The sequence below is a fragment of the Hyaena hyaena genome, unplaced genomic scaffold, assembly GCF_003009895.1.
Source record: "Hyaena hyaena isolate Hyena2069 unplaced genomic scaffold, ASM300989v1 scaffold_1190, whole genome shotgun sequence".
Taxonomy (NCBI): Eukaryota; Metazoa; Chordata; class Mammalia; order Carnivora; family Hyaenidae; genus Hyaena; species Hyaena hyaena.
Genome location: NW_024081827.1, coordinates 444,529 through 462,516, shown reverse-complemented (window position 1 = coordinate 462,516; position 17,988 = coordinate 444,529). Strand labels below are relative to the sequence as shown.

The 17,988-nt window shown below is 45.7% G+C and overlaps 1 protein-coding gene across 1 annotated transcript in view; it reads right to left on the bottom strand.

The window, feature by feature from the left end:
* Window positions 1-17,988, bottom strand: part of ALKBH8 (alkB homolog 8, tRNA methyltransferase) — a gene marked incomplete at its 3' end in the record, with an annotated part of 88,033 nt that overhangs the window by 50,641 nt on the left and 19,404 nt on the right. The window contains exon 4 of the mRNA XM_039222831.1: window positions 13,439-13,561. Within this exon, the coding sequence (XP_039078762.1) occupies window positions 13,439-13,455 (17 nt within the window). The remainder of the gene's footprint in view (window positions 1-13,438; window positions 13,562-17,988) is intronic.

The window sequence follows — 17,988 nt, the reverse complement described above, 5'->3', positions numbered from 1 at the left end:
CATAGGATAAGCATCTAAATCCCCTTCCTCAATCACTATTGATAAAGGTTATGCATGAGTCTTCTACAGATCTCTGTTCTGGGAAATTCTTACATATCAAATAAGTTTATCATCAGAAACCATTGTCTGAGGCAAATGCCACTTCTGTGCCGTCCCCCAAACACTTAATTATAAAATAAAGTTGAGCCCCAGTCAGAGCGGAGACGCTTGCCTGGTGAGCAGAAAGACTCTCTGTACTCCCTCACCGACACCGTCCATCCTTCAGGGACCCCTGGGTCTGCGGGACCGGCCTCCGACAGTGCTGAAGCTTTTAAAACTTTTGAGCTTCTTAGCGTCCATGAAATTACTCTCTCTTATGTCTCTTTACACCTTATGATCACTTGTTTTCAGGGGTTTTTGCTAGCTTGCCTTCATCTTTCCACAATTAAATGCAAGCAATCCTTCACGTTTTGTGTTTGACCCTTTTCTCTTATTCTGTAGTCTTTCTCTGTCTACTTCCCCAGTTTGCAGATTCCTTCATCTTTTATCTTCACCCCTGACTTCTTTGTAGGAGGGAGTCTGGTTTAGTGAAAACAATACAGGCATTGGGGAATGACGTGAAGCAGAAACTACAAGATGGCATTCACCTTTTGGAACTGATGTAATAATTACTATAAAGTAGCTGTCAAATAGTTGTTCATTCCTTTTCTACCCTTCTGACCCTGAGTTACAGGCACAAATTTCCAACCACCTGCTGCCCATCCTTGCCTCCTTAGAAAGAAGCGGATCCATATAAAAATTATGCGTGTAGGGGCTCCTGGGTGGCTCAGTCTGTTAGGTGTCCAACTCTTGATTTTTGCTCAGGTCATGATCTCATGGCTCATGAGATGCAGCCCCATGTCAGGCTCTGCACCAATATCACAGAGCCTGCCTGGGATACTCTCCCTCTCTCTCTGCTCCTCCCCTGCTCACGCTCACTCCCTCTCTCTCAAAATAAGTAAACATTCTTTTTTAAATTTTGCATGCAATCCTTTTTGTACCCTCCCTTATCTCTTGCTTAGAATATTGAATGGATTGTTTCTCCCAGAGAAGATGACTCCCTGAAGCAATTTTCAGCTGCATTAAGACCCTGTTTTATTCATTATGTAACTTCAGTGTCTTCCATAATCTTGTAATAATAGAAATGTTGAGCTGAAATTTAAGATAGAATTCATCCTCACCTGTGCCAAAAGCTTTACAGTGTGATCTATAATAATTTCTCAAAGGCCTTAAATGCTGACCTAATGACTCTCTCCTTAGTAAACCTCATCTCAGCATCCTGATTGGTATAGTCCTCTGTGTGACTGGTGCAAGAGTAGCAAGATTTTTCTCTAAAGGAGCAGAAAATAAATATTTTCAGCTTTCTGGCCACACATGGTCTCTGGTCACATAATCTTCTTTTGTCCTTTCGCTTGTTTGTTTGTTTTCAAACAACCCTTTAAAAATCTTAGCTCCCCTGACTATGCCAGCTGGATTTGGCTCACGGACTATAGGTTTCTGACCCCTGGGCCCCGTACTCCTGAGCACAGTCTCAAGGTGAAGTTAGGATTGGCACCACCATTGAAGACATTTATAAGGAGTCACTGTATAAGTGAACTTAATCAGGTCAGTCACTACTACATTTTAAGCATGGGAAAGCAGAGGTCTGCCCCCCAGGAGAGCTCTGGGAATTGGGGCTAGGAGCACCATGTCATTCAGAATCACTTTTAGTTGCCAGTGACAGAAAACTAGGCAGACGGCTTAAAAAGTTTTTTTCCCTCAACCGAGAAGCCATCCACACCCGAACAATCATTGGTTCTGGTTCTCCTGTTCAAAACTGTTGTCAAGAACCCAGGTGCTTTCTGTTCTCCCACTCCACCATCTTTTGTTTGTTGACTTTTTATCCCCATTCTTTTTTTCTTTAATTTTCTTTTAATGTCTTTATTTTGAGAGACAGAGCAAGCGGGGGAGGGGCAGAGAGAGATGGAGACACAGAATCTGAAACAGGCTCCAGGCTCTGAGCTGTCAGCACAGAACCCGATGCAGGGCTCAAACCCACGGACTGCGAGATCATGACCTGAGCCGAAGTCAGACACTTAGCCAATTGAGCCACCCTGGGCACCCGTGGACTCATTGAGTTTAGAGCCAACAGAACAGGGCTCATTCTTGATGTCTCCTGGTTACAAAGTGGCTGCTGCTGCTCCAGTTATCTTGTCCCCATATTAGTGTTTCTAGCTGGAACAAAAGGAGCATAGTCTCTTCTTCATCCAAGAAATGAAGTTCCCAATGGACTCCCTCTTGTTTTTTTGATCTTACATGGGCTGCCTACTACAGTAGGAAGAATAATGAATCCCCAAAGATAACCACATTCTAACCCTTGGAACCTGTGAATATGCAGGTATAATTAAAAGTTTACAAACCTTGGGGCGCCTGGGTGGCTTAGTCGGTTAAGCGTCCGACTTTCGCTTAGGTCATGATCTCGCGGTTCGTGGGTTCGAGCCCCACGTCGGGCTCTGTGCTGACTGCCAGCTCAGAGCCTGGAGCCTGTTTCCAATTCTGTGTCTCCCTCTTTCTCTGATCCTCCCCTGTTCACGCTGTCTCTCTCTCTCCTAGAAATAAATAAAACATTAAAAAAAAAAAAGTTTACAAACCTTAAAATAGAGTATCCAGGGGCCCAATATAACCACCCAACTCCTTACCAACAGAACATCTACTCCAGCCAGAGCAAGAGAGATCAAGCAGAAGAAATCAAAAAGATTTCAAGTGTGAAGGACTTGATACATTGTTGCTGTCTCCAAGATGTAAGAGTCTGTGTGCAGGGTCTGGAGAGAGGCTTCTATAAGCTAGAAGCAGCCCCCAGCTGGTAGCCAGCAAGGAAGTGGGGACGTTAGTCCCACAGCCACAAGGAGCAGAATTCTGCCCACAGTCTGTATAAGCTTACACGCAGATCCTTCCCAGAACATCGTAATCAGGGCCCAGCCAGCTGACCCCTTGATTCTGTGCTTATGAAACTCAGAGCAGAGAAACCAAGGGAGCCAGCCCAAACCTGGGGCCCACCAAACCGTGCTGTAGTACAGGTGTGCCTGTGTGTTAACAGCAGCAATAGAAAAACACACGCTGACTGCTGACCAATCACTAGCTAAAGGGTGTGGGATTACCATGGCTGCTGTAGGCTAGTCATGATTAATTCCACAGGGCTTGGGATGAGGCCCATCCTCCCCGTGAGCAAGAGACCTTGGTGGCATACACTCTAAAATTAGGGTTCTGTTAGCAAGAAAAAACAAACAGGAAAACAAATGCTGGGTAGACAAGTGACAGCACATTCCATAAAGGTGGCGAACACTTGATCTGGCTGGGTTTATCTCAGAACCCAAGGGAAAGGGATGCTAGAAGGGTGAGCACTATCATAAACGAATACAGCATTCAAGGTAGGATTCTAATAGCATTACATCTCTACCTCAAGACTCCTCAATCAGAAAAATATTTGAAGATGTTCCAACAGTCTCTGAGACTTACTATATTTTTACTATGGTTCCAAATGGTGGTACCATTTCACTGCCCTTTCAAACTCAATTCCTATACTTAGGAGGCTTCTCATTTCCCTTGCTCCCACCCCAGACCATTTGTTCCTGGTTATCTTGTGGCTGGCAAGTTTTTGCTTTTTTTTTCTTTTCCTATTTATGGTTTTAAAAATACACATTGATTTCTCGGTCTCTCCACTTATTGTGCTACTTATTTTATCCCTCCTAGGTAAATGACAAGTTTGTACCAAATTTCCTTTCCAAACTTGTGTCTCTGCTGCTTCCCAGATTGCTGGCTTCTTGAAACTCCAGCAAGAATGCATAATGTAAAACCATTTGATGTTCACAGTGGCATTTCAGGACTGAATGCATTATTCATGCTTTGGTGATAAAAAATTCAATGAAAAGTTTGCAGGTTGTCATAGGGTGAAAGAATTTCCATGCAGTAATTGGAGGCAAAAAAAAGAGAGAGAGAGAGAAAGAGAGAGAGAGAAAGAAAGAAAGAAAGAAAGAAAGAAAGAAAGAAGGAAAGGAGCCAGGCTGCAATTTGTTATACAAAACATAAAACACTGCTTGGAGGATTGTTTTTGGGATTTTTTGGGGGTCAGTTACAAAACATAAGATCTTAGCTGTAAAACAGTGTTTTAATTCCCCCCGCCCCGGACACACACACACATACACACACACACACTGATTTGTTCTTGAGGCTGAAGACCTTACTTCACAAAATTTTTTTTTTCTGCAACATACTTTTCAGATAGAAGAGAGTAAAGAGCAGACCACTCTGAGCACAGAAAAACCTTTGGGGTGGCCAGAGGACTGGGATTTGTGGATTTATAAAAGTTAGGATCAAGAGGCACCTGGGTGGCTCAGTTGGTTAAGCACCTGACTCTTGATCTCAGCTCAGGTCATGATCTCATGTTCATGATTTGTGAGTTTGAGCCCAGCATCGGGCTCTGCTGACAGCATGGAGCCTGCTTGGGATCCTCTCTCTCCCTCTCTCTATCTCTCTGTCTCTCTCTGCCCCTGTTTGCTTGCTCTCTGTCTCAAAATAAATAAGTAAACATTTAAAAAATAAGTTAATTTTAAAAATGTTTCCTTTTACAAGAAAAAAATTCTCTTTAAATTTTTAAAAATAATTTATTTAAAAACGTCTCCTTTGATGGCTTCATACTATCATTAATCTCTCAAAAACACACTGAAATAAAAACGTACTTGCCCAGGGGCGCCTGGGTGGCTTAGTCGGTTAAGCGTCCGACTTTTGCTTAGGTCATGATCTCGCGGTTCGTGGGTTCGGGCCCCGCGTCGGGCTCTGTGCTGACTGCCAGCTCAGAGCCTGGAGCCTGTTTCAGTCTGTGACTCTCTCTCTGACCCTCCCCTGCTCATGCTCTCTCTCTCTCCTAGAAATAAGTAAAACATTAAAAAATTAAAAAAAAAAAAAACATACTTGCCCAAAGACGGTAATCTCCATCATTAACTTGTACTGGACGTAAATCCATATTTCATATCTTCTTGACAATTGCTTCTTGTGAGATGTGGTTAAATGGTCTTAGATTTTACCTTATGGGTAATGAAGACCTCAGGCTAGAAGCATCAATTCTGCCGTTTTCCATTGGTTGGGCTGGATTTCTCTTTATTCACCCTCACTGTAGGGAATTTAAAATTTTCTAACACGCTTGTCTATTTTGCAAAAATAGTTTTTGGATTATGTAAGCACTTCTCAGGCACCCAAATCGCACCGTGCTTAAAGCAAAGCAGGGGAGGCAGCCGCGGCAGCCCTGTGCTGAGAACTCCCACGCTGCTCTCCCCTTAGAGCTCTCCAAGTCTGCGCCACGTGACGAGCCAGCCTGACCAAGCCTCCAGTAGATGAACCCTGAGTGCTTTATGTAACAGGATAAGTAGAATTTCTAGCATCTTCCAGATACTCTCAGCTTTGCGAGCCGCACATTAGAAACCAGAGGATTCTCAAAGGGTGGCCCTTACACTGGCCGCCACCAGCGTCACTGGAATCCTTGTTAAAAATGAAGACTTCCAGACCCCACGAGACTTAAACAGCTTCTCTGAGCCGCAGAGGGGTATAGCGTGCATCTCAAAATCTTGGGGGCCAGGGCCCAGCAATCTGCACACTTCACAAGCCACCCTGCTGCTTTTGCAAACGTCTGACCATTGGAAAAAAATAATGCCAAGAAAAATTCCCAGAGTAACAAAGTGCCAGGGTCCTAATACATTTGAGATTTACTTTAGGTGAAATGGTTTCAATGTATAAGATATGACAAGGGGGACCAAGAAACCAGATGAGACAGCGTTCAGATCATCAAATTATTACAGAACCCATAAAACGTCTGTCTCAAAACAATTCTAATTATTGCCAGCTCTACAGCCCATTTTATAGATGAAGCAACTGAGACTTAGAGACAAACTGTAAGCTGGTTAAATAGGGGACATTTTTAAGAGACTGGTTTACATTCATGTCTGTGTTCTCACATGAATAAAAGAGCTCAGTTTTATATGTTAAAACATATCAACTCTCTTTTGGCAAGTACTAACACTTAACATACATTAGTATTTAATCCTAACAACCAAAAGAACCCTAGGCATAAGTTTTATGCTCTCAATTTTACCACTGTGGAAACAGGCTCAGAGAGGTGAAGCAGTTTTCCCAAGATTACACAGAGAGACAGGAGTCAACACAGTGTCCCTCCTTTTCCATTTGTATGCATTAAGTTTAAGGACACCACTGTAGGAAAAGTCTCCACTGACATCTATCCAAGTGTTATTGAGACAAATATATAGACAGGACAAACATGAAAAAATGTTTCATTTCAATGGTTGCATCTTGTAAGCAAGCACATACAAGAATAATTTACAGAGTATAACTTTTGTCATTCAATAAAGATAATGAGTCCAGAATCTTAATTGTAAGTTTAGATGTTCTATTATCAATTTTTTTTAAATTTATTTTTGAGAGAGGGAGAGAGAGAGGGACAGAGGATCCCAGGCAGGCTCTGTGGTGACAGCAGACAGCCCAACGAAGGGCTCGAGCCCATAAAATGACCCAAGCTGAATTGACAGACATATAATTGATTAAGCCACTCAGGTGCCCCTCTATTATAAGTTGTTTTTTTTTTTTTTTTAAAGACAAGCAGTATTAATTGTCTTGTTTTATTCTGTTGTTTCAGCCTTCAGTATCAGAAATAAAAGATTGGCTACTATCAGTTTCTCGCCTATTTAAAATCATGGCTTCAGAGACCGTATGGTTAATAGGAAGTTAACTAAACCTAGAATTTACTTTTCAGCATCTGTTGGAAGCCTGCTGACAGCCTCAGGATGAGGGATTCATAATTAATTAGCACTGGTTACAGAGTTCTTGAAATTTAACACACCATAATGGAAACAGATAGCTTTGAAATATGATTTGAAACCAGAGACTTAGTGAAGTTGAATTATTAAGGTCGTGGTATGGGTAGACATTGATCTTAGGTTTCAAAAAAAGTGTTTTCCGTGCCTGCCTTTTTAACTGTTGGAGTTTTAGGGGTTTCCGACAGATTTCCTGGGTCATCACTCCTATTCCAAATTCATCCACAGTTTTAAATGCTCTTTCAGTCCAAACACTGTAAATGTCATTGCGGCAGTGGCCTCGTGTTAACTGGTTCTAACCTAACCCAGGGAGACTGGGGTGGCGTGAGGTGGTCAGACAGCCTTGGCTGGGAATTCAGGAATTCCAAACAAAAGGAGTTGGGGATGAATTGTTTGATAATGGGTGTCCAGCACCTAGAGAAATACAGGAAGCACAGCCATATTCTTTTCCTTGTATTAGGTACCTCCAGCCAGGAGACGGCAGCAGCGGAAGTGGGGACTTGTAGGGGGGAAAAATGGAATCCTGGGCCAATCTCCATACTCGGAAATCAGGATCCTGCCTCAAAAGCTCCAGAATCACTAAAGGCTGCTGGCAGGGATGGAAGCCTTTAGGAGGTGCCTTGTCACTGAAGTGATCACAGTCTTCTCCATTCAGAGTCCCAGCCCAGTTAGGCATATTAAGCAGATGTCACCAAGCCAGGGTAGCAAAGGGACTCCCAGAAGTCAGCCCAGTTTCTACCAAGAAAAATCAACCAGAAGTAACAGATACCAAAGCATTTCAATAAGAAGCAGAAATGATGAATAGGTATTTAAGTTCTAGAACAGAGCAGAAAAGCAAATCCTTTTTTATTTTTTTTAATGTTTATTTTTTTTGAAAGAGAGAGAGTGTGAACAGTGAAGGGGCAGAGAGAGAGGAGAGAGAGAATCCCAAGCAGGCTCCATACTCTCAGCACAGAGCCCGACATGGGGCTAAATCCCACAAACCATGAGATCAGGACCTGAGCCAAAATCCAAAGTTGGCTGCTTCACTGACTGAGCCACCCAGGTGCCCAGAAAAGCAAACCTGACCAGGAACGGAAAATGTTGACAAACTGGCCAGTGCCAAAGATCTAAGCTGGGCATCTGGGTCTGTGAGGTCTTGAAGTAGTGGCAGGGAGCTCCCCCAGGGGGGCAGTCTGGTCTGAGTTAGGTGCTATTTTGGCAACACACAGCCATCCTGTGTTTGGGGGTCATTGAGTTCCTTGGGCCCTACTGAAGTGCTCTGTGAGAGCAGCTAAAATCGAATGGTGTAGATCACAAATGCCCCTTACTTTTCATTAACTGTTAAAGAAAATACAGGAATAAGGAATGAAGCCAAGGTGTCATTTAGATTAACGAAGGCCAATGGATGTTTTTTCTCCCAGGATCTTGAAGAGATTATTGTTGAGGCCGGGGTCCGATCTAATCACCACAAGGAGAGATACTATTACCGCGAGGATTTCACGTCTAGTGCAATGCCGTGCATCCGTGACTGTATCATCTTATAAAGCACGGCTTATCACAACATGGTCTAGAATGGGAGTAGTTCTAGTCAGGTCTGGCAGAGGTGATGGCTGGAGCCTTAAGTTCCTAGGGACATGGACGCAAGAGAAACGGGGTCAAACTCCTAACTGAAGAAGAGCCCAGAACCTCTGTTTGATGTTCTACACAGAAACACTTAGATTTCAGACATCATGTCCATTTCCTGAGGGAAAATGTAGTTCAGGAATAGTCCTTCCCTTAGCCACACTTTTTGGCTAGAGCAGGGTTTTACCAGGTTGTCCGTCTGGTCCAGAGCCCAGGACTAAGCACGAAATCAGTCACCCATCCTCTTAAGGAACAGGACCTGGTGCTCCGCCGCAGACCCCGAGCACGGCCTCCGCAGAGGTCCGGCTGGCCCACTTCTCTCCTCCTTCACTTCGGGATCCAAGGTCTTAGCTCCTGGTCAGTCAGGTTTGGAACAAGCGTTTGGCAGAGACGGTCCCCAGGTCAAGGAGGGCAAGCGAGCACAACCGGACTCAGAAGGCCCTGGGTTTGTTTCTTGCACAAAGCGCGCCAGAGAGCCTCCAAGGAAGTCTGATGTATAGAGATCCCCCAAGGACTCGGAGTTTCAGACTTCAGTCACCGTGATGTAGGCCCTTGGGCCATAAAATATACAGTGAGAATCCCCTTTGCTCCCAGAAACACTGTGGGGGAGACGGAGGACGTCACCCATGAGGTATGGGATGCTGGCGCCCACACTAAGAGCACAGGCAACGGAAGAGGTGGAGTCCACGGACGGCCCAGTGCTCAGGTGCGTCAGGTTAGAATCCGGGCGCCCCGCCAAATCACAAGTGCTGGGAGAGGGGCATGCCTGTAGGTGAGGGCACCGAGGCTCCAGCTCACAGCCTGTCACTAAAGAGGCAGCCAAGGCTGACAAAGGTCCAGGGCTACTGGAAGGGCAATTTCCATCCCAGGCACTGGCCGGGAAGCCAGAGTCCCAAGTGATGCATAAATGCCACCAGTGGACAATACAAAGCAGCCCAGGTGGGAGAGAGCGGTCAGCCCTTGAGGATGCAGCGGAGCCATCCCCAGCCTCGGTGAGCACTGCGCAGAGAGCTGGGAACTGCCCGGACTCCTACGGAGGGCCTAGGCCTGCTGCACACACAAGGCGTCTGAGCCCCTCTGTGCCATGACACACTTCAATTTCGCCTGGAGAAAGACTCCTAACCCTGGATTTAAAAGCTGGTTTATTGCTTCTCTGGCACATCAGCTTTATTTTTCCTCCCCAGATTCATCAGGGCCTTTTCCATAAGTGCTGTCCTGGGGGGCTGTTATTCACCAGGCAGGCTGCTTACCTCTTGAGGCTGATGATCTTCAGCCTGGTTTTCCTGAGATCAGCAGAAGAGCCCGTGACTGCATTCTAGGACCTAAGAAAACTTGAGAAAGGTGAAGTCCGCGGCAAGCAGCTAGACAGGACTTCGGTAACTCCTCCACACGTGCTGAGCTGCCGGAGCGGTGGGCCGCACCGTGAGGAGCCGGCCCAGGTGCTGGGTCGCAGGAGGTGGTCCTCGGTGAGGAAGGAGATCTGAGGCCTCAGAGCAGCATTCTCCCGCAGTGACCGCTGTTCTGGAGGCCACAGAGCCAGTGTCACCAGGGTGGTGTCAGGGCCTAGAAGGTCCAGGTGAGGCTGCTAGGATGCTCAGGCAAATCAGCTCGTCAAAGACAACTCTGCAGGCCCACGTTGACGTAAAGGCCTAAAAGATACACGCGCACTCAGGTAAGGACAGACCACACCCAGTTGGCTAATAGCAGCTAAGACCGGGAGAAGCCGCCCCCAGGCAGGCATGGGACCTGTTCAGCCACCGTGGGCATGGGCTGCTTCAGGCCAAGGAGAAGAGGCAGAACTAGACACCAGCCCAGCAGGGTGGTCAGAAGACAGCGTCCCCAGAAAGCTGGACAGACTCATCAGTAACACGCAGGCAACAGGGTGTCGCAGAGTCATCCCAAAACAGCGACAAGGAGACAGAGATCCAACAGCAGGCAATTAGGGAAACTTCCAGCGGACTTGGTCAGGGAAGTCGACCAGCGGGTGACAGCTCTCCGTCACCAGCGTTTAAGGACAAAGTTGACTCAGCAAGTTTCAGGAAAAGCAAGTTCCATAACTTGGGCTCAGAAGCGACGGGCAGGAAACACATCTGCAGAGCACACGGACCGGATCAGACACAGAGCGGCTGTCGCTCCCTCCTGGCGGAAGCACCTGGGGCAGGTTTGAGCTACAGGTGGGAGCCCAGGTGTATTCAGGAGGCCCGCACTGTGGGAATAGTCCGAGCCCGCAGGGAACAGAGATGGGGAGGTCTGGCTGAGACCACTCCCTCCCTCAGGGGTCAGGTAGGTCCCCCCTCAACTATTCAACTTTTTCATCGTTAATGCACTTTCTCCCAGTTAAGCTGCAAACCCTTTGAAGGCTTACACTGTTCTGTCTGACACTATGACCCCGGGATCAAGCACCACACATCAAGAGTGCTGACTAGGGGCGCCTGGGTGGCTTAGTGGGTTAAGCGTCCGACTTTTGCTTAGGTCATGATCTCGCGGTTCGTGGGTTCGAGCCCCGCGTCGGGCTCTCTGCTGACTGCCAGCTCAGAGCCTGGAGCCTGTTTCAGTCTGTGACTCCCTCTCTCTCTGACCCTCCCCTGCTCACACTGTCTCTCTCTCTCCTAGAAATAAAAAAAATATAAAAAAAAAAAGAGTGCTGACATATTTGTAGATTTACTCTGCTGGCTGATTGAGGGTACATCAGAGAGCCCTCATCAGAGGTACATCAGAGAACACGGTACTGGGGGCACGAGCAAGGGAGGGCTGTTTCGTTCCAGCAACTCTGGTGGTCTTTCCGCACCTCAACTGCTTCTTTGTAAAATGGGGCCATGAAACCAAACTCTTGGTTTTTACACCGTGCTTCTCTGAGCCTCAGGGTTTCTTAGTGAGGCCATAGGCGGTCACCAGGCATGGAGGGCGGGGAGGGACACTGGCTGGCGCCCACTTTATCAACAGATCTGCATTTGTCAGTTTTCCACTTGGGGGTTCACAGAAGGCCGTTTATTCGGCTTCTGTGGCTGAAAGTTTTAAAAATTACCTGCCTCAGATATTCCCAAAGTCCCTATCACTGTTGCACGATAGGATTTTGCAACGTCACCGACATGTACGTGGGACAAGGGTCTTACCAGCTGTGGGCCGGCCCAGCTTCCCTCCCTGGCTTCCCTGCCCCTCCCATCTGCACACGAGGGATAAAGACGCCACGTGTGCGTGGAATCCTTCCCCGCTAAACACTCCTCGGCTCGCTCATTTCAGACCTGTGTCCACCTCCCTTTCCTGCAGCTTCTCATGAGCCTAATCGTGTGCAGACAGCAGGGAAAGGCACCGGGGACAGCCCTCCCTCCACTCCCCAGGATACACCCCTACTTCTTTCGGCTTTTCCCCTCCGCGGGACTCACCTGCGCCTCCTTTGCTCGGCCAATGCTGGGCTTTCTGCTCGCACTCTGCCTGTTTATACCCGAGGGGTCCCAGGAACACTGGGTTTCTACAGGTGGGGTCTCTGGGCTAATCGCCTGAGCAGTGGACGAGGAGGAGCCATGGAGCAGGAAGAAAGGGGGAAGGCAAAGGAGAGGAGAGCAGGGGGAGGCGCGCATGGTCTCAGCTAATGGCGACAGACCCACGTCCTCGCCGGCCTCTAATATACACCCCAGGCGGCCGCTACGTACGGGGCTGCTTCTAGCAATTAGTAAGAAAACAAAACAGAATAAAACTCGCGCTCGTTACCCCTTCTACCAAACCACAACTCTGTGACCTTGGGAGACCGTATCGCCTGCTCGTTCAAACACGCAGGCAGACTGCCTGGAATCCTGCCGGCTTTGTGACCTTGACCTCACCTTGCCTCCACTTCCGCGTTGAGGGTAGTCGAAGAACTCACCTTTATGGCTGTTACAGCGATGAAGCGGCCTGATGTCAGCAAAGAGCCCTGACTGAGGCGTGGCCCAAGGAAGGCCCTACGAACGAAGGACACTCTTCTAGAGAAGCGTGCTGCCTGAAGACTCTCGCCGCATGCCCGCCCGCTGCGCTGTGCCCCTCTGTCACTGTCCCCAGCGGCCCCACCATGCCTGCCACGGCCTAATAGGTGTTCGCGGTAAACGATGGCAAACATTGCTTCTCTCTCTGGGGTGCCCAGCAAATGCCCTCGCTGTCGTGCTAGTTAATACTAATTTATTATTTTATTGCAAGAGTGTAATAAAACAGGAACCAAATGAGCTGCCGTTTATGGCTGATCCTCTACCCGTGTGGTTCTTAATCAGCTGTGTGCATTAGAGTCGCCTGGGAGAGCTTCCAAACACGTTCAGACCTGGGGCCCGCACCCCAAGGATTCTGATTCCCTAGGCCTAGAGGATGTTCTGGCATGTTTATTCGGGAAGTGCTTACCCAAGTGATACTCTGATGCAAAACCCCTGTTCTGGGTATTCCGGGCCCCTTCCCTCCTAGTCAACAAAACTCAGCTTCACTTAGAATGAGAACGTTACCCATGGTGTTGATGGCACTCTCCATATAACTAGGCATACAGGGAATCTCTTAGCCAATTCTCCAATCACAGAAGAAAACATCTGCCGTTCAAGTCCATCGTGCAACCATGGAATTACGTTCCATTAGGGCTGAGCTTAGTAACTCTCCTAGTGGGTTCCTCCTCCATTTTAATGAGAGCGACAACAGAAAAATAGCCTTTGTGGGTAATTTTGCACCTCGCTTCCTTCACCTGAAGCTGATATTGAAAACATGAGTGCAAGGCTGTAGCAATTTTCATTTTTCTCTTGGGTGCTTCTTCCCCTACTTTCTTATCGCATGATACTTGTTTACATTCATATACGAGGCACCGCAGTCACTCAGAACTTTGATGTAGAAACGAGAATGCAACAGGGACCAGGAAAAATATAATGAATTCTACTTCATTTAAGTAAAGCATGTGTTTGACTTTCATAAAATGAGAGATGTTATAAATAAAAAAGACATATTGGTTCACCTACTTGTAGCTCCTCGGCATCAAAAGTTCTCCTTATTACCATTGGCTGCTTCTCTGCCTCCGAAAATTGTTGATAATCCAGCCATCTGTAGCAGCTCCTTCCATACTGGCTCTACGCGAACACTGGCTAAAGTGATCCAGCAAACAGAACAGGGATTTTAAAAGAGGACTAGATTTCCTCCCACATTCAAACACAAATTTCTCGTCCCCTTTATTCCCAAATCCACAGAAAAAGGTTAAATCAGGGGCGTGAGAGCCCCCCCCCCCCCGCCCCCGCCGGCCCTATCACTTGAGTTACTAGGTAAAGTGCTTACAGCGTCGCCTGGTACCTCGTGAGAGTGGTCTGGAAATGTCGGGTTTATTACGTTTTTTATCTCCAGGTGTTATTATTACCTTCCCGCGGCTACAGCTAATTTCTAGGGCCTAACTACGCGGCATCTCCGGAGAAATGTGTCTCATTTATAGCAGGCCCTCCAGAAACGCTTGCTGTCTTAGTGAAGGAAGTTAATTGTGAATTGATACATAATGTTTTTGAATTTCAGAGCTGCCTCACAGAAGAAAAGCCCTTCCTGTGATCATAAAAGAGCAGGTACCCTAAGCCCGGCTGTTACGCGGAATTTCAAGAGCTGGAAAGTCAAACTTTGAGAGGCACATCACCGCAGGCTGCTCTGTACTGTGACTAACACGTGTAAAAACCAGGAGCTGCATCCCCACACCGCATGAGTCACAGGCTGCTGTCACGACATGCGCCTGAGCTCCGAGGAGACACGCTCTGTGATGGGAAAGCTTGGCTGTGTGTAGGGACTTGCTGGGCACACGAAAGACACAGACTCAGACACTCCTTCCGGTGGACTCCCGCAGCACCTGTCCATCTCTCCATCCACCCCGTCAATTTTTCTGTTTCTCTGTTTTTGCAACTCAACTGCTATTATTCTTGAGGCTGGTCTCCACATTATTTACCTTCACATCCCCATTGTCCACCAGAACCTAGCACATAGCACTCAATAAATCAGCATAAATACAGGATGTCATGGTAATTTTTTTTTACTTTGCATATTAAATTAGTAAGAGAAAGGGGCATGTGGGTGGCTCAGTTGGTTGAGCATCCTACTTCAGCTCAGGTCGTGATCTCACGTCCATGGGTTCCAGCCCCGCATCGAGCTCTGTGCTGACAGCTCAGAGCCTGGAGCCTGCTTCAGATTCTGTGTCTCCCTCTCTCTCTGCCCCTCCCCCACTTGATCTCTGTCTTTGTCTTTCAAAAAAAATAAAGATATTTTTAAAAAATAAAAAATAAATAAATTAGAGAAATTTCTCCATGTATATGGTAACACATCTTCTGAACCAAAGATTGAAATTCATCATCTGAAACAGAACCTGACCATGCGAGAAAATCTTTTTTTAATGTCTGTTTACTTTTGAGAGAGAGAGAGAGAGAGAGAGCATGTGTGCGCATGTGCACAAGCAGAGGAGGGGCAGAGAGAGAGGGAGACACAGAATCTGAAGCAGGCTCCAGGCTCTGAGCTGTCAGCACAGAGCCCAACATAGGGCTCGGGCCCACGAACCACAGATCATGACCTGAGCTGAAGTTGGATGCTGAAGTGACTGAGCCACCAGGCGCCCTGAGAGAAAATATTTGAAAATCTGAAGGGTCTCAGAAAATTCTGGATAAATGCCTTGTCCATGTTATTCGTTTATCCATACCTTCCTCCTTCCTTCCATCTATCCACCCATACATCCACTTCTCTCTGCATCCATCCCTTATTTATTCAAAGTACATGACCTACTCATACTTCCAAAATGGGGGCTGGGGTGGAGATATGTTGCGCTCGACATGAAATAAACACATAGTCACAAAAATTACTTTTTTTGCATTTCACTACAGAATTTTTTGCTAATAGATTACATAATATAGGATTTAAATTAGTGAACAGATTTTAAAGATGTCCCCAACCCTTAAAACCTAACTCAAATTCTTCTCTACCACATAAGTAACTATTCTCTCTTTCAGCAACAAGCTGGTCGATTCTGAAGAAAACATAAATTTGAAGCACGAACAAGTCTAACAAACTTGATCTTCAGTGTTGTCTCTCTTGAAGATGAATGAATTACATTGATTTTGAGAAGAATCAGAATTATTCAGTTACTAAATAAAAATGAAAACTTCAGCTACACACACACACACACACACACACACACGCCTTTAGGTTTGATGTTGATTGTGAAATAAACAGTATATTCAAGGTTAAGGCAAATAGGACAGTACATTATGTCAGGTAAACGTGTAACTTTTATTGGAAAATAGTTTTGAATAAAAGAACCCCATAAATTCACAGTACATGGGGAAATGAGAAACTCGCAACAACACTATGTGGTGTAATATGTACTATCATGTTTCCACTTTATCCATTCAATAGTTTTAGCATGACCAAGCCATCTGTTTTAAGTGTAATTTTGCCGGAGACTTTTTTATCTCTGTCTTTTAATTATTATCCTACACTATGCGTGCAACAGAATTCTTTGAACTAAACTAGGTCCTAATTCAAAAATTTTCACTGTATCCACATAGGTTACTCACAAAAGTCAGGGAAATGCTGTTCACAGGTAGTTCTACCATAATACGACAAAATTATTTTAATGAAAACTGTATGTGAAACTAAGTACTGACATAAGTACAAAATTAAGATTCTCCGTATGCCTCCTGATCCTCACTCAGTTGTTGTTGTTTTTAATGGAAAACTATTTTCCCTCTAGTGATAAGAACTGTCTCTTATCTAGGACCTGAGACTTCAATCCCCAGTGAAATAGAAACAAGGAGTCAGGGGCGCCTGGGTGGCTCAGTTGGTTAAGGGTCTGACTCTTGGTTTTGGCTCAGGTCATGATCTCATAGTTCATTAGATCCAGCCCCACATCAGGCTGTGTGCTGGCAGTGCAGAGCCTGCTTGGGATTCTTTCCTCCTCTCCCTGGCCCTCTTCACTCGTGCTCTCTCTCTCTCTCTCTCAAATCGATAGAAAGAAAGAAAGAAAGAAAGAAAGAAAGAAAGAAAGAAAGAAAGAAAGAAAGAAAGAAAGAAAGAAAGAGAAAGAAAGGAAGGAAGGAAGGAAGGAAGGAAGGAAGGAAGGAAGGAAGGAAGGAAGGAAAGAAAGAGAAAAAGAAAGAAAGGAAGGAAGGAAGGAAGGAAAGAAAGAAAGAAAGAAAGAAAGAAAGAAAGAAAGAAAGAAAGAGAAAGAAAGAAAGAAAGAAGGAGCCATTTCTTTGCATTCTGGCCTTTTTAAAAAATATGTAATTTATTGTCAAGTTAGCTAACATACAGTGCATACAATGAGCTCTTGGCTTTAGGAGCAGATTCCCATGATTCATCGCTTACATAAAACACCCAGTGCTCATCCTAATAAGTGCCCTCCTCAGTGCCCATCCCCCATTTTCCCCGCCCCCTACTCCCCCACTCCCTTTCACCCTTCTTGTTCTTTGTATTTAATAATCTCTTATGATTTGCCTCCCTCTCTCTTTGTGATTATATTTTTTCCCTCCCCTTCCCCCAGGGTCTTCTGCTAAGTTTCTCAAATCCCACATATGAGTGAAAACATATGACATCTTTCTCTGACTGACTTATTTCACTTAGAATAACACCCTCCACTTCCATCCACGCTGTTGCAAAAGGCCAGATTTCATTCTTTCTCATTGCCAAGTAGTATTCCATTGTGTACGTAACCATATCTTCTCTATCCATCCATCAGTTGATGGACATGTGAGATCTTTCCATTATTTGGCTATTGTGGAAAGCTCTGCTATAAACATTGGGGTACCTGTGCCCCGATGAGTCAGCACTCCTATATCCTTTGGAAAAATTCTGGCTCCATCCTCCTTGACTTTGTCCCCCAAGTTAACACTAGAAGCAGCAGAGTTGGGTACTGCTGTATATATGCTGAGACCCCTGAACGTAGATTCCTTCAACCGGAGCCATGGGTTCTGGTTCTCAGCGGTCTTTGAAAATGGCATAAACAATACAGCTAATTTCACTGTCCCACCTAAAACACTGATGAACAGGATTCCAACCCCAGGATCAGCAATGAGCAATTTAAAAGTTTCATACACTTGCAACTCCTCTATACCACCTACTGAGATCCAAGAAGTTGGCTAGGCTTTGACCAATAAGGGAAATGATGTCATAGAGAGCCATGTCTAGCCCAGCAGCATCCATAGAACAAAGGATATTCTCATTTACTTTTAGGTATTTTAGGTCATGTCATTTTCAATAGATGCCTTTTCTTATCTGTTGTCCACGGGAAAATCTGTGTTTTTGCAGGTGTTTTCAATTGTCCTTGAAGTTTATCTTGGCATCCAGACAGATAACTTATCTTTCAAGAGTTTCACCAGACGGTTTCACTGCAGCCTAAGCAGCATCAGTTTTCAGGAAGAAATTACACAACTTCTTAATCTGAATCACAGCTTGATTTTCATGGACCAATAGAAGCCCAAATTTTCTCCCATCCACTAAACTTGACTGTCCTCCAATAAAACAAAAACAAAAACAAACCTTCAAAAATGTTAACTTG